Source organism: Micromys minutus (assembly GCF_963924665.1).
Source record: "Micromys minutus genome assembly, chromosome: 2".
NCBI lineage: Eukaryota > Metazoa > Chordata > Mammalia > Rodentia > Muridae > Micromys > Micromys minutus.
Genome location: NC_137971.1, coordinates 20,266,832 through 20,286,189, shown reverse-complemented (window position 1 = coordinate 20,286,189; position 19,358 = coordinate 20,266,832). Strand labels below are relative to the sequence as shown.

Genomic DNA, 19,358 nt, shown 5'->3' with positions numbered 1-19,358 from the left:
TCCTCCCTCTCTTTCCCTACCTTCCTGTTGAAGGGTCTCACTATGTGGCCCTGGCTAGTCTAGAACTTGTTCAATATTTAATACACAGTAATCCTCCTGCCTCAGCTTCCTGAGCACCTCTACCATCTCTATTTCTCAGTGCATGTGAGTGCTTGGCAAGAGCCTGAAGCTACCTGTGAGTAACGGCACCATGGACAGAGCTTAGGAGGGCCACAGGTTCTCACGGATGTGGCTGTCTGTCTGTGGGTATTCAGACACCATCAAAACCACAGATTCAGAAAGCCAGGACACCTCTTAAACATTAAAAAATAAATAAGTAAATAAATTTAAGCCCAGCATTTTTAAAAGATGCTTTCACGTGTTTTTCACATTTGTAAAAAGACTTTATCTAATACATCATCAATATGCTAGACATGTCATCTAGGCAGGATGGGGGCGTGAGAAAGAATCTACCCTATTTTTGAAGATCTCTAGGGAAAGAGAACTTTGAAACTTGTGTTGAAGTCTAATTACCTTCATTACTAGAAAGTTTTTTATGTTCAACTTTTGTTTTTAATTCTTTAAGGACAGGTCTTTTTCCGGTCTTCAAAAATAGTCTGTGTGTGCACAGACATACACATCCACTTCTGAATATGCGTGACAAGCTGTCCTGACATCTCTTACTATTTATGTCTCTAAGCAAAATGGCCCTACCTCCTCTTGCACCAGACATCACAGTTAACAGAAAGCAGACACTGCTGTCGCAAATTGGTAAGGTGTAGTGACCAATGATGTAAGAGCTTGAAACCCTGCCGTGAAACCTGTCCTGAGACCACAGCCAAGCAGATGAAGGAAACCAAGCCCTGCCTCTGACAGACATCAGGCCATCTTCTAATCCCATTTCTCACATTACAATCTTCTTTGACACATCCACCCCCCCAAAAGAGAATACCTCCAGTATACAGGTCAAATTCCCGTCCAGCTCTTCTATGAAACATTTCCTAGACTGGTCCAAATCTTTATAAGACATCTTATCAGGACTGATTCTTAAATGTACCTGCATACGTAACCTCCCTTCAGGAATTCCCAATCAAAACAAGACACCTTGAGGACTCATGACATGAGGGACCCAGTGACCATTAGGTGCAGTGTGGGAAACCGCTAAGCTTCTATTGTTGACAGCCGGCAGGTCTCCCTCCTCAGCTTCATGACGTCACTGGCAAGCCACTGGGTACACTAGGTGACATCCTAAGTACAAGCAGCTTTTCCCAGAACCACCCATCCAGAGCGTTTGCAATGAAGGCTACCCCTCAAGCCATGTAAGCCCTACAGGGGCAGGGAATAAAATCCCACATGGAGAGGCAGCCAGCAAAGACTGAGACAACATCACAAAACAAAAGGTTAAAAGGAGCCAAATGAAGAAGGAGATTTCCTTAGCTGCTAGCAAAACCCCAGGTGAGGCACACTATTTCCCTGTAATTACCTTCTGACTTAGGACTAGGAGTAGATGCAGGAAACTGGTAGGTAGGAGTGTAAGGGTTGTCCTCTGCAGCAGAGAAAAGCAGCGGTTTGAAGCTATCCACCACCAAGTGGAGGAAACACTTAACCCCCGCTGACACCTTCCAATGATTATTTTAGTGTTATTATTAAAGCACACAGGCATCACACTTAGATTAATGAATTAGAAAGAACTTAGCTATTGTAATACAGCAGCACTCCATGCAAATGAGTAAAATAAAACGCTCACCGGCTGAAATGACTACTGAAAACAAAATCTAAAAGCCAGACCACACGCCTGCAATGGAACTCTAAGAACTAATTTAATGCCATGACAACGGATGCGCTGTCTAAACTCATGGTACCTTCAGAGTTTTGCCGGATTTCAGGATGCTCAGGGAATTTGTACGTAGGGAAATAAGGGTTTTCCTCAGGAGTGTCTAGGCAGAGGAGCAGGTGTGAGAGAGAGGAGAGGAAGATACAAATGGGGAGAATGAACAAGTAGGAATCCACAAACGTACACTCCTCAACACAATCAGCTTCACTAACAACATGAGAGAAATTAAAAATCCAGTCTGTTTGCCTGAATTAGACACATCGAAAAGAATTATACAGACACTGGCTCCAACGGACAAGAAGCACTTGACACAAAGTTCCAAAGTTCACAAATTTTAGGTCAGAGATATGAAATATGATAAACGAACACACTATCCTGATTTTTTTTTTAAATCGAAGGCTGTTCTGTGTGTATCAGAATCAAGGTGAACTAGTGAGTCTCATTCAGGTGCCCCACAGGCAGCTTGGTTTAGAATCTGTGATTTAGTTGTGTTAATAAGCAGAACACGAGAAGATTCCTGGTGCCTTGGAGCACTCAGCCCTGCATTTAGCCTTCTTGAGGCAGGTCTGAAGGTAGGGGAGTCACAGAGGGCTGGAAGAAATAGAGAACCAGTCTTTAGCACCAGCTCCATGATGGATGGAACTCATCCACTGGACCTTAGCAAATCTCCTCCTGACTCGGAGATGCTAAGTAGTGTGTAGGAGTAGTGTGGCTCGTTCTGAACCCAGCAGAAGTTAACAGTGATGTTCGGTGTCTGTGACTTAGGTGTGAACACTATCCAGGATGCCACTTCATGGCAGGCAGCCAGACTGGATTTGGGCATAAAGAAAGACAGGATCTCTGCTCTCAGGAAGACTGGCGCCCTTCCTGTAGTGCAGCGACACACCTGCCTGTCCGCTGACTGGCAGCACAGGCAGCAATAGGAGCCAGTAGGGCTGTGACCTGCCAAAGCACTAGCCTGGGGTTCCGCCATCATGCTGGCTTGGTCACTGAAAGCTGCGGGAGGGGGGGAGTGTTGATCTGTAAGCACCTCTTTCAACCTGGGCAGCTCTGGTGTGTCAGCTCGTGACTCGTGACTGATTCCCAGCCGGAATCACCAGGATAGCCTCAGAGATGCACAAAGCATCTCGTGTCACCAGGTGCTTCCACTTGGACAGTGCAATAGCTTCCGGACTGGAAGCAGGACCAACCCAGAAAGATTCAAGGTCCACCTAAATGCCTGGAGGCTGGCTCCAGGGGAAAACAGTTCTTTTAACTCCCAGGACGTGGCTTAGCTCAACTCAACCCTCTCACAAGGCAGTCATGGGCTGACACCAGGTACACAGAAAGCTGTAAGCAGGTGGGAGATGGAGCTGCTTGTTCCCCAGGCCGATAGGCGAGGGAGTGGGATGGGGTGTGAGGCTCAGCCTCCAGCCCTGCACGGTTGCTGGGAGGGAGAACTTGCAAGCCGACCTCGAGTTCCACAGCTGAGAAAAGCTGAAGCAGGCACAGGCGCAACCCTCCTGCCTGTGTGTGGAAGGCATATGGCTAGAATCAGGCAGGCCAGTACCTAACATAATCCCACCGCGGGAGCCCAGCTCCTCCAGTACGAGTGAACGGAGCAACAGTCAATACATTCCCACATCACACAGCTCCTACACATAAAAAGCGGTACCTCTGTTCAGCCTGTGGATCTGTTTAAACATCGTTTTGTACCAGTCTTTGGATCGCTCGGTATTCTAGAGAAAAACACAAACGAGGGGTAAAAACAATGAAAACCTGAGCACATTTCAGAAGGTCTGTGATCCCAAAATCAAAATCAAGCAGCGATGTGCGAGAATAGATCCAAGGGCCTTGTACCTGATCAGTAAGCACTCGATAACATACATCCCTAGCAAAAATACAGTATTTATAACTTTTTAACGGCAAGCTTTTGAGAAAGCAGAAATATAAGAGACTCGGATATATTTGGCCTAAGGATTTAACAGTCAAAGGCAGATTTGAAGTATGTCCATGGTTTCTTTCTTTTAAAAAGATATGCTTATCATTAATTTATGTCTGTGAATGCTTCGCATTTATTTATGTGCACCATGTGCATGCAGTGCCAGTGGAGGCCAGCAGAGGGCATGAGAACCAGCCAATTAGGTACTGAGTCCTCTGCAAGACAGAAAGTGCTCTTAACCACTGAGTCATCTCTCTAGCCCTGCGTCCCTTCTTCCTTAAAATTTCATTTTTAGAAATAATCCCACTCCACACATAGACTTTGGGAAACAGATGTTAGGCCCTTCCAGAATTACAAGGCAATAAATCCTTGCTTACCACAATATATCCCCCCCCCACCCCTTCTGGATTATTCTGCACAAATGTATAGAAATCACCTTGCACAAAGCCAAGTTTAAAGCACATGCTTTTAAATGGATCCTACACGGCATCCGATTCCAGAGTTCATGCTTGCCTTGAGCTATGCCTTTTTTCAAAGAGGAAAATAATGAAGGTCATTAGCTAAGATAATATCACTCTCATTTTACAGATGAAGAAATTAAGTAGAAAAAGTCCAAGTGCATTGTCCAAGGTAGAGAGGTGCCAAAAAGTAGAAGATCCAACTATCACAGCAGCTGGAGACACTCTCCCACCCTCACACGCTGGGGAAACTTGGGAAGTGATGGGTCAATTGACTTTACACTTTACAGTCAATGACCTTCTGATGCTGTGCTTGGACACCTGTTCTCTGTAGTTAATGGCTTGTCTCCCAGGTGGCATCACTGGGAGGTGCTGTGGACCTTTAGGAGGTGGGACCTAGTGGGGGGGGGGTGCTCAGGACACTTCTCCACGGGATCTGGGATGCCACCTAGGCATTCGTACTGTGCACGTGCTCACTCTGACATAAGCTCTTGCCATAATGTGCAACCAGAGGGCCCTGCAGAGCCGATGGCTCAATTTTGGACACAAACGTCCATAACCATGAGCCCAAATAAGGCTCTCCTTACTTCATAAGCAGCTCGTGCTGAGTGTTCATAACGGTGTGGCTAAGCTAACCGATCCAGCAACCCATGAGGATGACAACTGCTGACACCGCTCAAGTGGCAATGGGAGATAATGCCCAGCAGAGGTAGCAGCAACCACTCTTGGTAAAGGTTCACTTTCTCTTGTTATTACACAGGACCAAAGCCGAGTTCTTCAGAGGCTTACTGATGTTTCCATCTGTGCTCTAAGAGAATGAAAAAACGGCTTCCCAGACAGAAACCAAAGGCACCTCTACAGCCAGTGGCCTGGTGGACACAGAGAAGTGGAAAGCTACAAAAGGGAGGCCTCCCTGAGCTCCTCGGGCCCTCGGGAGCACTGGTTCACCAGGCCTCAGAAAGAAGCCTGTTGGTCCTGAAGGCATTGGAGGGCCTCCTTTGCCTGGTTTGTCTTCTTTACCTTGGATGATGGGATAACGCCCACACAAGGATCTTCTTCCTGAACCCAGATATAGCCTCACTTTCCTAGGTTTATCCCTAACTCTGGAGCAAGAATTTCTGAGCAGGCTCCACAGGGCTGGGACAGCCTTACCCATGGGGCATCTGTAGCCCATCAACCGTTCTGCTGTAGAAAAGTTGCCCCATTCTGCTCCACCCAGACAGTCCTTTTCTCTTGAGACTTACGAATATCCTACACCTACTTTAGAGAAGTCTGGACACCCTCATCGGGGTGTGGTCTGTGCTGCTGTCAGAGAGAAAACCCTCTCCCCACCCCCCACCCCAAGGGGTTCACACATATAATGAAGGCCACACCCTTGCCAAGGACTCAACGGTCCACATCCGTACCCGGAGTGGGATGCCCACTTCATCCACAGACACATTGCTTAGGTCCTGTGCACTCCTGACGACCCGTCTGCTACCATCCTTGACTCTCCTCTCAGCAGCCCTGCTGGGCGAGGTGAGTTCTGCCGGGGTCGGCACTGGGTCCTGCTCACCCACTCTTCTCTCCGAAGCAGGATCTGGAAATGACAAGCAATCACAAGCTGAAACTCCAAAGCAGACACCTCTCCCGCAAGCCAGCTCGGAGAAAGGGGTGTTTGCTAACTGCTCGTTGGAACCAACCCCACGCAGGGCAAGGGTCAGCAAAGTCCAGCCCATTGCTGGCCACCTGCTTTTGTAAGTAAAACTTCACTGGAACACAGCCATGACGCTTTGCCCCCACGCTCTTTATGGATGTTTTTGTGTTACCATGGCTGAGCTGAGTAAGCTGTGACCACTTGGCCTGCCAAGCATGAGATTATCAGTCACCCGGCTCTTTAAGAGAAGTCTGCGGAGGTATGAGCATTGTTCTGTAGACATCTGGGAAGGTAAGGGAGCAGGTAAAGCCGTAAGAAGGTGGTAAAGTGACCTTTTTCGGTCCTGGGACACACTTATATCTCCTCCTGTACTTCTCCCATACCTTGGTTCTCTCATTCAAAAGTGTGGGACTGACACTTCCATTGGCAAGCTCACAGAGATGCTGTAAGCCAGAGTGCTCAGAAAACCGCACACTGCTGTGTGCTTGTTATAGTTTATTTAACCTGGTTTGGACTGGAACTTAGAGCGCCAACAAACATACCAGGTGCGGTCTACAGTTTTTCCAAAGCAGACCATCCAGTTACTGACGGGGCATTGCCTAAGCACCTGCGAGGTGTTATGCCTAGAGTTCTGCATGTGGAGATGCCGATGGACCTCTCGATACTCAGGCTTCAGGAGGTTTATACGGTACTGGGTCAGCAAGGAGAGTGCACAGCGGTGAGGGATGGCAGAGGAGTCAGCACCCAGCTTAGCTGCAGAATTTAGGTTCAGAGCCAACTTGTCTAAGAGGAGCCAAGCAGATGAAAAGAAAGCAGAGGGAGTTCCTGCCATCATTAACTATGTGCCACCTTGAACTTCCCTGACGTAATCATGTGCCTGGCATTCCATTAACTCTTCCGTGAGACAAGATGACCCTATAGTTTGAAAAGAAAATAAAAGAAAAGAAGCCTTAGAGACATCCTGGAGATGCTTCGGGGACCAGCTGAGATGCCTTGGCAGGATGCAGTTTTGCAGCCACCAGCGCAAGAGTGACAGCAGATCTCTGTGGTAGAGGGAAGTGAGAGCAGAGCCCAGTCACAGACCGAAGGATGCCAAAGCAAACAGGCAGAGAAGCAGAGAATCCCCCAGCCTCTGTGGGAGTCACCTGAGCAACAGGAAAGAGACACTGCTCTGAGGGAGCAATTCCAGGAGGGCAACAGGGGCAGGTACCAGACTGCAGAGAAAAGGATATGTTCAAGAAAAAGAAGCAGAGGTGAACTCCACACAGAGGAAGGAGCGTGACAATGGTGACTGGAGGGGAGGGGGAAGGGGGAAGGGCTTAAGCCAAGGCAGCCTGAGCAAAGAGTGAAGTGTGACTCTCCCCAAGCCTCCAGCAATTAGGAGTTACTCCGTGAATGAGAAGAGGTGCAAAGAGCTGGACAGGGAAGAGACTCTGGCATGAAGGCGGGGCTTGAGGTTACATGCAAAGCTGTGAAGTCAGAGATGTCCAAGTGTGGGGGAGTGGCTGAGGGGCTGAGGAACACTCAATCTACTCAACGGATTCACTCTGCTCTGACTCCAGGCAAGCTTCTTAAAACCTTGGTCCATCTATGAAGGTGGAATGGTTTCTAAATATCTTTGTAGAGCTAGCTGACTCTAAACACCACCCTGTTTGGTATGTAGAAGCTATGAGGACCACCAGCATATTCAATGTTTCTGGGTCAAATAATTCTTTAAAACAAATGATTGGGGCAAGTGGTTCTAACAATTGTTAAAACACTCAGTCCATGGTTTTTTCTAGTCACTTTAGTCTAAAAATCAGCCCCACCCATGTTGGGATTCTGTAAACCCCATCTCTCAGTTACCTAGTAACAGCCAGGTATACCCCACCCCTCAATTACCCAGCAGTAGCCAGGTATGCTCCGCCCCAGTGACCTGACACTATAAAAGGGGCTGCTTGCCCCCTCCTCTCTCTCTTGGCCTCTCTTGCCCTTGTTCTGGCAGCCTTGCTCTCCCACCCCTACCCCTCCTCTTCCCCTTTCCCTTCCCCCCTCTCTCCCACGTGCTCATGGCGGGCCTCTACTCCTCTACTTCCCCCTCTCTCTTCCTCTCTCTCTCTCTCTCTGCCTCTACCGCCCTCTTAACTCTCCCATGACCTGAATAAACTCTATTCTGTACTATACGGTTGTGTGGCTGGTCCCTCAGGGAAGGGATTCCCAACATGGGCCCCTCAGAGGCATCTCCCTTGCCCCCAGGCCTCACCACACCTCCATGGGCCATATGCCCCCCACTCTCTTCATCCTTCCCCTAACATTGGTGCCGTGACTCGGATCGTTATCCTTTCACAACATTGGTGCCCTGTGACTCTTCCTTTCAGTGACTTTTCCTTTCATTGGTGGCCCGTCATCTTTTTCTTACAACCCACTCTTCCTTTTAACACTAAAAGTTTAAGATCACGGATTCTGGTACATGGAGGGCTCAGACCCCAAAGGGGGAAAATGTCATTTGATAGGGTAAAGACCTAAAGTGATATGTGACTGTTCTGCATAAGTCACATAACACAGCGTTCACGTCACAACTTTATATCATACTCTGATAACACATCTCTGTTTCTAGTTTTATAGTGTTTATAGTTTTATACTGAAGTTGGGGAATAGAGAGATGGCTCAGTGATTTAAGAGTACTTTCTACTCTTGAAGAGGACACAGCATCCACATGGTAGCTCATAACCACCTTTAATTCCAGTTCCAAGAGCTCTATCGCTGTCTTTTAGCTTCCTCGGGGACCAAGCACACACACAGTACCCATACAGTTATTCGTGCAAATACTCACACAGGTAAAGTAAAAATAAGTACATTTTAAAGGAAATCTTGAGTCACTAAACCAATAATAATAATAACCTCAAATAATAACCTCAAATGGGGCTCTCTCAGGAGGGTGTGGAGCAGATTTCTTGTGTATCCAAACCTTTGTAACAGTCTAAAGTAATGCTTATATTTCCCTGGGGAGGGACAGAAACCTCCCTACATCCAGTGCAGTCCCTGTCCTCTCTTACCAAGGGGACCACAAACCACACAAATCCAAACAACAAGTGAGCTCCATCCCCAGATAACTCTCCAGGATGGTTCATCTTCACTATGACCTTGACAACTAAGAAACACCTATCGTGTTAGTGAAACACATCTCTGGATATGTCCTTGAGGGTGCCTTTAGAGATGATTAAACTGTGGGGACACTGTCCTAGCAATGGTTAAATCCATCCACAGACTCAAGATTTACCACTGGGAGGTTGTGGAAGCTGAAGTCTGCTTGAAGAAGCATATCTCTGGGGGCATGAGCTTATCCTGGCCCCTTCCTGTTGCTGTTTCTCAACACTTCCTGTTTACCAGGGTGTGTACAGCTCCACCAGGCCCCCTGTGCCATGACAGACGGAATCCCCTAAAACCATGAGTAACCAACTTTCTACTTTTCCTTTTTCCTTTTTTTTTATTGGATATTTTCTTTATTTACATTTCAAATGTTATCCCCTTTCCTGGTTTCCCCTCCAGAAACCTCCCCAGTCCGCTCCCCCTGCTTCTATGAGGGTACTACTTCACCTACACACTTATTCCCTCCCACCTCCCTGCTCTGGCATTCCCTATCCTGGGGCATCGAGCCTTCACAGGACCAAGGGCCTCTCCTCCCGTTGATTCCCGATAAGGCCATCCTCTGCTAGATATGCAACTGGATCCATGGGTCCCTCCATGTGTGCTCATTGGTTGGTGGTTTAGTCCCTGGAAGCTCTGGTGGGTCTGGATGGTTGATATTGTTGTTCTTCCTATGGGGTTACAAACCCCTTCAGCTCCTTCAGTCCTTTCTCTAACTCCTCCACTGGGGACTTTTCTGCCAGGTACTTGGTAATAGCAATAGAAAACCGAATACTCTCTTACTGAGTGCTCACAGAAGTTTGCTACAGTTGTGCTGAAGGGATGGAGGCTGGCAGTCCTTGGGTGTCTAACCTATAGGTGAGGGGGAAATGGTCACTTGCTCTAAAACAGAGCAACTAGAGGATGCCACTATAGGAAGTTTCTGAACACTAGTGATCTGTTCTCAGACTCAAGGAAAACAAGGGGTATTATGTGAAAAGCCTGCCTGCATAGTGGAAAAGACTGGCCATACAATCATGGCCCTTTCCAGTAAGGATAGCATCCTCCTCATTCAACCAACCATACAAAACAGCACCTGGAGGCAGGACTAAAAATTAGCACCCCACAGGTAAGAGAAAAGAAGTAATTTACCCAGGAGTAAACATTTATATTAGGGAAGACAAAAACAAGTTCTGGGCTTCCTAACGTGTGTGTGTGTGTGTGTGTGTGTGTGTGTGTGTGTGTGTGTGTGTGTGTGTTACCACAGTCACCTGGGCTGGCCAGTGGAAAGTGGGCTGGAACCTAATGATTCAAGGAAGGGCTCTGAAGGGCACCTTGAGCTTAACCACAGCCTGTCCTGGTCCTGTAGCCAAGTCCTGATAAAGTTGAGAGTGTGAGAACCCCATGTCCTCCCGACTCAGGCTCTGCCCAAATCACAAGGGCAGCGGTATGCTAAAGTCATGCAGAAGCCATGAGGCAGCTGCTCAAAAGCTGGTGGCTTCAGTTACTCACTGGATCAGGGCTTCTTAATGCCAGAGCTCACAAGCCTTTGCTCCATGTGCCCTGTGTACACACTGGCTTTGTCGGGAGAGTGAGTCAACTGCCTTCATTAGATCCTCCCAAGGTGCCCGTGACCAAAGAACAGTAGCAAACCATCTTACCACACCATTAGTTACCGCACAGCTCCCTTCTGCAACCCCAGAGGCTGACTCTGCACCAGGCCCAAGAGTGGAGCTCAGTAATAGACCAGACTCGGAGACAATGGTGCCTCGTGTCTGCTAAGCCCTCAGAACAAAGCTCAGGGCACAGACACTCATTCCCAGAATCCCTCATGACCATCACAACAATCTGGGAGGCATGGGCATTTTCTTCCATCACAGAAAAGAACTGGAAAACCAGGGTGGGAAGCAGCATGGAATGACTGAATACTTCCATCCCTGGGTTTCCCAGGATCTCAGCCTCCCCAGCCCAGTACTGTCTCATCCTGCATACCCTCTTGGGAGTGAGCCCTGACAACTGACTATATTTGTGGTCCCTTCACCATTATGGAACTTGGCGATTACTCTCTACCTAAAGGTGTGGTCAGTGAGGGAGGAAGCATCAGCTTCTTCGGATCCAAAAATGTCATCCTTGTCCATTAAATCTGACCCTCTTGAAGTGAGTCTCAGCAAGCTTTCCAGGAGGTATTGACATGAGCTCAAGTTCAACTGGCAGCTTCAAGCACTGTGTGGGCCTGAGGGCTCTCACTTAACCCTGTCACCCAGGGTCATCCATCCACTGAGAGTTACCCAAAAGGGAAGAACTTCCCACATTTCCCAACACTTGACTCATATGAGACAGAGCAACCAGGTGCTCTTCAGTGGCCCTTCCATAATTTGCCTCAGCAAAGCCAAAGCCCCTCTGGTCCGTGCACGGTCAGGAATGACACCTGGCTACGTGCCACAGTTCCGCCAGGCACGTTTCTATTGCAGTTCACGGATACGTCTGCTCCGGGGTATAGAAACTATTCCTGTTTCCATTATCCCTGTGGTCTGTCGATCAACACACAGGGAAATTCAGAAGACAGTGTTGACCGGACACCGCTTGAACAGGATCGGAAGTTATCAGGTAAATAAATAGATTGCTCACCTACCTGAAAGACTACTGAGTCGTTTTTGCTGTTCTGTGATGAAAGAAAAGAACACAAGGTAAGTAGTGTTTATACAGCACCTGGTGAGACAGAGAAGCCCCAGAATAATTCATTAGGACTTCACACTCTGGTCCCTGCTGTCTTCCAGACTTGGATGTTAAAATGAATGTCCCAGCTGAGACAGTAGTCACTATGTAGCTCCAGGCCTCCCAAACTACAGATCTGCACCAGGACGTGGGCCTACCAAAGTGTTCTAGGACTTCCCATCTTGTCTTAAGGTGATCTCTTCACTCAAGACCCTTCCGACCTCACATGGAGCTCTCAACATACCAGACTCGGTACCTTCTGGAAGAGCTACGAGAAGACTTGGAGACACGGCCACTGCCATGTCCCGAGCTTGCACTGCCAGCCCTGTTGTAAGAGCCTTTTCATCTAGCACTTGAAATCTTAGCAAGAGCCTCAGCTGTTTTCCCCAATGAAGAGCCTCAGCTCTGTAGCTTAGTCCCCAAACATCTGTCTGTTCCAGGGTAATAGAGAGATTCTAAAAATAATCAGCATTAGCAAAGTGACCTCACTCGGATAAGGGGCTTAGATTACTCAAGGTAACGCTGAAAACCATCTGGTTCTAGAACCAAAATCTCCAGCTCTTAGTCTGTCATTCTTTCCAACCCTGTGACCTAGTTGCTGCTCTACTGAATGCAGTTGCTCACTCTCCTGGGTCATCGTGTGGAGGAGAGGCCAAGGTCTTGTTGGCAGCACCCTGTGTGCACTATGGGATAAGCACAAAAGTAACCTTTACCTTCTACAGCTGCTAAACAGCAAGCAACCAGAGAGATAAAAATAGACCATGCTGGCCCATGCACACTGTCACTGTCCCCAGTGGCCACATTCCTATCCTGCTGCTAGAATTGGTATGGAGCAGAAGTAAACAGAGCAGCGTGGGAGCTCAAGGCCAGTGAACACGGCAGCTGCCCACCTCAGCTTCACGCATGGGACTCATACCAGCTACACTAGAGGCCCAGTGGAGTGCCAGGCTTGGAAACTTGCCAGACGACAAGGACCAATAGCATAACCTCTTGGCCTTCGTTTCTTCATCTGTGGTTTCAGAGTGCTCTGTTACCTAGATGGATCTACAGGTGCCACACTCTATTCTGCAAGGTGCTGGGCTGGCCCTCCATTGCCAGCAGAAGCAAATGTAAGCAAGCGAGAAAATCCTGCTGCCTCTGCGTCAAAGGCAAAATGGCTGTTCTCACAGAATTTTATACAGATAACAGCAGTAGCTCTTTTTCAGTCACCAGCACTGGGATGACACTCCAACCATTCCTGTCCATAGAGAGGTCTGGGAACCATGAAGGTCTTGCTGTCCAAGGCAGTCCACAGCCAACCACAACGGTAAACTTCCTAAAACTCTGGAAACCTGTTCTCCTGCCTCATCCCCAGAGCTTCTGAATCTGAAGCTAGGGAGGCTCTCACAATCCAGTGCATAGTAGATGCTGAAAGGCCCTGAGCAGGGAGCCATTTCGTCTTTCAGCCTTGCGGTTTTCCTGAGTCGAACCCCTGCTTCTCTGACCGAGGGTGAGCAATGCCCAGAACACACTGGCAAGAAAGTTCATGAAAGAGTGGAAAGAGGACAGTACTGTTCACAACCACCAGAGCCAGGCAAGGGGCTCAGAGCCTGTTGTCCCCTAATGTCAGGACGCTGGCTAGGGGGAGACAGAATCATTGCCAAACTGGGCCCTGTGACAGTCTAGACAGGACAAAAAAAAAAAAAAAAAAGGAACTTTTCTTTTCATTAAGAATGACTAAACCAGAATTTCAGATCTAGAGTAAAGTTATCGCTGCTTAGGAAACTTTGCCATAGTTAAGAAATTGTTCCTCTGTGAGGAGAAGCAGAGATGCTGGGTACGCTCCAAAGCAGGGCCAGAAACATTTGACTGAAACCCCACCGATGGGCACACACTCTCACCCTTCCCTACCTCTCTTGCCCTACCCGGCATGAACCCATGGTTTTTCTCTTTCTGGGAAATCACCAGTTAATTAAAAAACGAAACAAACCCTGTAGCTTCACTACGCACATACTTTTCTGAAGGATGTGCTTCGCTCTGGACACTCCTGATTTTAAACCAAAGGCAGAACTTGGTCAAGAGAAAAGCAGGAACCAAAAGTCCTCTTTGATGAATAAGAGAATTTCGCTCATTCAAGGAAGAAACAAAGAGGGGACTCGGGCATTTTGGTGCCTGAAAAGTCTCTGTAAGTGTTGTCAGAGGGACTTGGCAGAAGCAGCTGACATTACGCTTGGCATTTCCCAAAAACCAAGCCTTGAAAATAAAGCCCATTTTTTTTTAAGAAACTGCCTTTCTTTCTGGGAACTAACTTGCCTTTTAGAATAATGAGTCATGAAGAAGTTCACAGAGAAGCTGTTGCTTCTTTTTCTGTACTTTTCTTTGTTCTGCATGACAGACACTGGCAAAGAGACCCGCTGCCAGAAAAGCTGTCAGGGCAGAGGGAGAATGGGCGCTTGGACGGAGGGTCCTTCTGTCCTGTGGAAGGACACCGGGGCCACACAGCGCAAAAACAACAATGACAAAAACATCCTGAAGCCACCGAAGCTGCCGTTTAAGATTTGAGAGAACATATTTAAAGTGGGAAAAATGTTTTGATGCATCTACTTTTCCAGCTAGACACAGAAAAGAGAAACCACTCTCTAGTATGGAAAGTAATGAAAATTAGATTGTAGCCCCATCTCCTCTATGAGAAGGGCAGGGAAGTGGCCAAGGAGGGTGTCAAGAAGAGAGGGTTTAGAACCAAGCTTTGAGCTATAGACAGTACACAGCCCTGCAGTGTTCCTTTGGTTCAGTGTAGAAGAAAGAACCCTTTCCTCAGAGATGGCCTGAAAATGTCCCATCTTGTAATACAAAAAAGACTTTTATGAATGCAAAGTTTATTCCTCTGTGCAATTCCAAAATGGAAAAGTTTGGATCCAAAAATTACTGCCTGAATTTTAAACCAGAAAGGTAAAGCTATAGGATGACTACTTCGAAGCTCTTGAGTTTTACCGATCCCCAAGGCCCTTTCAGAGACACAGCAGGGCCAACCAAACAGCCAGAGAAACTATAGGAACCAAACAGAACCCCTGGGCAGCAGAGCTGCCTGGGCCATGAGGAATCAGTGCAAACAGACAGACAAATCAAGGTCACAGAGGAGGCTAATACGAGAAGAGGGGTAGCCAATAACCAGGAGAGTCTAGGAGGCTCTGTTAAAGAGGCACCAAAACAGGCTTTACACTGTAGACATTCATCTACTGTTTCCTCTTTTGAAATGTAGTATTCAAAACTGCACTTTCTAGAAACATTACTCTGAACAAGTCAGTCATTTATGACAGCACTTAAGAGATATACTGTAGCCACATGCTTGAGACAAAGCTTCATCACACATCATTGGACAAAGAACCAAGAGACACAAACTTCCACTTTTGTGCATTAACTGTTTGCAGATAACCTCCAAAAACAAAAACAGGGTATACAGCACATGACCATGAACTAGCCAGACGTATATCTGACATGATCTTAAATCAGGGGTCTCTGTCTCCCTGCTAGGGCTAGTTTTTGGGTCCTTTAAGGAAGCTGGGCAGACAGCCTGGGGCAGGGTTGGAAAGCTTTTTTGCAGGAGGGCTTTCCTGCCCCAGACATCATGAATTGGAGCTGCTGACGCCAGCACCCTGCAGGAGGACCTTACCTCGATTGTGCTGCAAGAGCACAATGGTGGGGTTGACGGTTGTGGTGGAGGGGTAGGCAGACGAAGGTTTGCTGGTTGGAGGGAAGGCTTGGGAGTCAGTCTCAACGTGGGAAGAAGAAACTTCATTTAGCAAAGGACTGCCCTGAAAAACAAAACATTAAAAGGAAGTATAAACGCAAGACATCTAGAGTTAAGACTTAGTAAGAAGAGGGAATGAACGTCTCTACAAAGACCTTAATTATAAAGGAAAATGTAACCCATGAGTCAATTCCAGTTAGAAGTTGAGTCTGGAAATTTGTCCTCCTTGTTGGTATTAGTAAGGGGGAAGAGAAGGCAGGTCAGTAAACGCTGCTGAAAGTCTCAGTACACTCCGTTATTTTCACCTAGTAATAGCTGTGTATCAATCTGGTTACTGCAAAAGCAAACTCGAACCAAAATAGAGTAACATGCAAAACTCATGCAATTCCAAATGCAATCTAAGAACGAGAGCTGGTGTAAGTGAAAAATGTCAGGCACCCGCTAGAGAGATGTCAGACAAGGCACTGATGTAGGGAGAAAGGGGAGCCCTTGGTCATGGACAGTCACTCTGAACACCACCAAGTAGTCAGAGAAGCCTAGCGGGATCCTATCCTGCTGAGGCATCTCTCCTTCACTCCAGCTTCAAAACAACAAAAAGCCCTGAACCAAGCCATGGGAGAATCCTGACTTAAACCCTGTGACTCCCACAGAAACATCAACAAATTCCTCATACCTGATGAAAGGACAATGCCAATCTTTTGAAACAAATGAAAACCAGGACCCTAAAACAGGGCACGGACTGGCAAATGTAGGTCCCCCCACCATAATTAGAGGTTCTGCAAAGTTCTTATCTTTTATCTTTCAAACCTTAAAGATGACAATCCCCATGCCCCAGTTCTGGGGACTAAACTTAGGGCTGAGCCCATGCTAGGCAAGTACTCCATATCCCTGGCCCCAGGGTAGCATTCTTTTTCTTTTTTCAAAGACAGGGTCTCCCTGTATAGCCCAGGCTAGCTTGAAATTCTCTATGTAGACCAGGCTGGCCTCAAACTCAAGAGGATCTGCCTGCCTCTAGGTATGTGCCACTAAGCTTGGAAAGTTGGCACTCTTAAAGGGCTTTAAGAACAAGATTTTGGGACTGGAGAGATGGTTCAGTGGTTAGGAACACTGACTGCTCTTCCAGAGATCCCGAGTTCAATTCCCAGCAACCACATGGTGGCTCACAATTATCTGTAATGGGATCTGATGCCCTCTTCTGGTATGCCTGAATACATAAAATAAATAAATCTTTAAAAAAATATTTTGATGGCTATTTTTGAAACAACTATGCTCAGAGATCACCTACTGGGTGTACTGGCATACACCTGCAAGACAAGGGCAATATATCTTTCTCTCCTATCACCACATAACACAATGCCCTAAAAATAGCAGATGCTCAAAACAAAACAAAAGTAGCAACAATAACAACAACAAAAACACTATGAGGATGACAGGAGTAGGCTCCCAGAGAGAGTGTGTGGGAGCTAAGTTTTGTGGCATCAGAATACATACTCATCAGGAGAGGTATGGGTATCAGCACCCTGGACAGCTCTCGACACACAGTAGGGGCCTTTGTCACCAATACCTTAGTTGAACACTCTTTTAGATGGTTCCTGGATAGCAGCCACTTCTAGGAGCTCAATTTTGTGCGTGAGATCTTTTTCCAAGGTTTGAGGGATTTGTATCAACGTATGGCCTAGATGTCACCTACTGGGCATCTGGGGGGCAGAAAAATCAAGCAGTCTGCTTTTAATCTCTTACTCTAATGCTTAAAGCCAAAAAGCATTATTAAGCCAACGTCTGGAAAGTTTACTCCAGAACAATTAGGCCAGCTGGATAAACTGCACACACTGTCCCAATTAATCTGTCCTGCCACACAGAAACCAAACTCGATATGCAAACGTGGAGCCACAAATGCTGACTAGCAGGTACGCACCAGGAGGGCTCACCATGACCTGAGTGTACTCTGGCAAGACTCATTCTAGTGCTGCACAGAGAAATACATCAGCAAGATATGTGTACATCATAAGCCAGAATACTTCCTAATACAGCCAGGAGGCACTGAGTACATCAGTCCACAGCAGAAATGGCCCGTAAAACTCAAAGTAGGAAATCCTAACTCATGGCTCTAGCTGGCTTGATCCTGCTCTTTAACTGCACTGGGCTGCCTCAGGAGGTTCGAGAAGAGGCCCAGCCCATGACGTAACAGTTCCCAGTTTTTGTGTGCCTGACACCTCATTACAATTTCCCCCCTAAGCCAAATAAGAAGTTTCCTTCCTGTTCTCTGATTTGGTTCAGCTTAACAAGCTATCAAACCTAGTTTCATGCGCATACTTCTTCCAACAAAGGATGCTAGTAAATGTTCAGTTCCATCAGCAAAATACAAGACACTCAGCTCACTGTAAGCCAATAGTGGTGTTCATGGCTCCTGCATCAAAACCCCTATGATACCTGCAAGCAGGAGGGTCCCGCTCCTTCCCAGACCCACTCAATCAAACCCACGATATATAAAGTAGACTTCTCCAGCACTTGGATGAGCCCACGGACACCAGCCTTGAGAGTGGATAGACTCTAACCCACTCCTCCAGATCATCTGAAAGCAGGAGCCCTGGCTTGTCTTAAGCGCACCCGTGAGACCTAGTTGCTTAGAACATGGTAAGATGAAGCCACCACTAACTAAGCAGTTACTTTAACTTCTTCATCCACTAGGGTAAGTCCTCAGCAATGCAGACAACAGGACGCAGGCACTTCCCCCACACCGGGCTGAACCGTGAGTCCCGTACCACAGGATATGGGTTCAGATCACTGAACCCAGGAACTGCAAGTATCCTCACATTACAGTGTGTGGTATCTACTCAGATTCACTCTGGGCTCCTAGGGAAGGCGGAGACATGCTGTGCCGAAAGCTGTCGAGCTGTCTGTAGAGAGACTCAAACTGAACACTGAGGACTTCATCATCGTTTCCCACAGTTACTGATATGTAAGTCTGCCACCAAAACCACAGTGGCCTCCTCCTCGGGGTTCCTAGCAATTATGTCTTGTGAGAAAGTCTTAACACGCCGGTTTTCTGATCCATTTACTCCATTAGCCCCTTCCCCTTCTCTCTCTTCTCTCCACTTCTTATAAAAAGAAAGCCCACTTCATGAAAAAAGCCAAAGAATAAAAAGGTTCCTCCCCATAACCTCTCTTCTTCCTTGTTTCCTATCATCACACCTGCCTGTGGCTTCCCACGGCTTTCCTCGGCCTTCAACACTGTATCTGCTCTGGCCTATGAAGAGCAGAGCCAGGTGAGGTAGAGGTCATAGAGCCTTCTCAGAGAGAAGACAAATTTCCATCCGAAAGACGTGCGTTCCCAGCAGAGCAGAAGAGAGGGGGTTCTTGAAAGGCAAGAGCAGCCATAAGTAGCCCACAGGATGCACATGGGAGACATGCTCTTGGGGACAGCAAACACAGATTCAGCCATCATACAAGCGCAGTGGCCAAGGCCACCTCAGAACTTAGTACTTCAGGGGGGGGGGGGGTTTACTGTCGGGAGCAGACATTCAGGGTAGCTATGGGGAAAGGGGTCCAGCAAGCTTACGGTACTTGAGACAGCTCCCGGGAGGTCAGGCTCCAAGCCTCTGTGGAGGTCCTCCGGTATGGGAGGGACCAGCGGAGGTGGTGGTGAGGGTGGTGGCGTCTGGCTAGCAGGGGAGAGGGAGCCACAAGCACTGGCTGGCTGGCTGTGGTGGGGCCGCCTCTGCAGATGAGGGGGAATGAAATCATCTAGTGTCGGGAAGGTCAGAGGTGAGGCAGCAGGGGTGGTCGTCAGGACAGTGTGGACGCAGCCAAGTGGCCCCAGAGATGCTGGAGTTCTGGCAGTGCCTTCTTGCCCTTGCCCTCTGTCAGTATTAACCAGGTAGAGAGGGACAACTATTACCTCGGACGGGGCTGGGCTGGAGGAGGTGGCATCCTGTGGGAAATAAGGGGTTGTTACGCGTTACGCAAAAGGGGATGGCAGAGAG

At 47.7% G+C, this 19,358-nt stretch overlaps 1 protein-coding gene across 50 annotated transcripts in view; it reads right to left on the bottom strand.

Annotated features, from left to right (window-relative positions):
- The window catches only part of SORBS1 (sorbin and SH3 domain containing 1), a 217,814-nt gene that overhangs the window by 69,645 nt on the left and 128,811 nt on the right, over positions 1–19,358 (bottom strand). For 10 of the 50 annotated variants that reach the window (XM_080912808.1, XM_080912798.1, XM_080912804.1 and 7 more), the window contains 7 exons: positions 18,935–19,306; positions 15,298–15,439; positions 11,566–11,595; positions 5,599–5,771; positions 3,468–3,531; positions 1,842–1,916; positions 1,463–1,525 (listed from right to left, as the gene is read on the bottom strand). In XM_080912808.1, coding sequence (XP_080768934.1) covers positions 1,463–1,525; positions 1,842–1,916; positions 3,468–3,531; positions 5,599–5,771; positions 11,566–11,595; positions 15,298–15,439; positions 18,935–19,306 — 919 coding nt within the window. The remainder of the gene's footprint in view (positions 1–1,462; positions 1,526–1,841; positions 1,917–3,467; positions 3,532–5,598; positions 5,772–11,565; positions 11,596–15,297; positions 15,440–18,934; positions 19,307–19,358) is intronic. The other 40 variants (XM_080912779.1, XM_080912815.1, XM_080912780.1 and 37 more) reach the window with 10 other exon arrangements.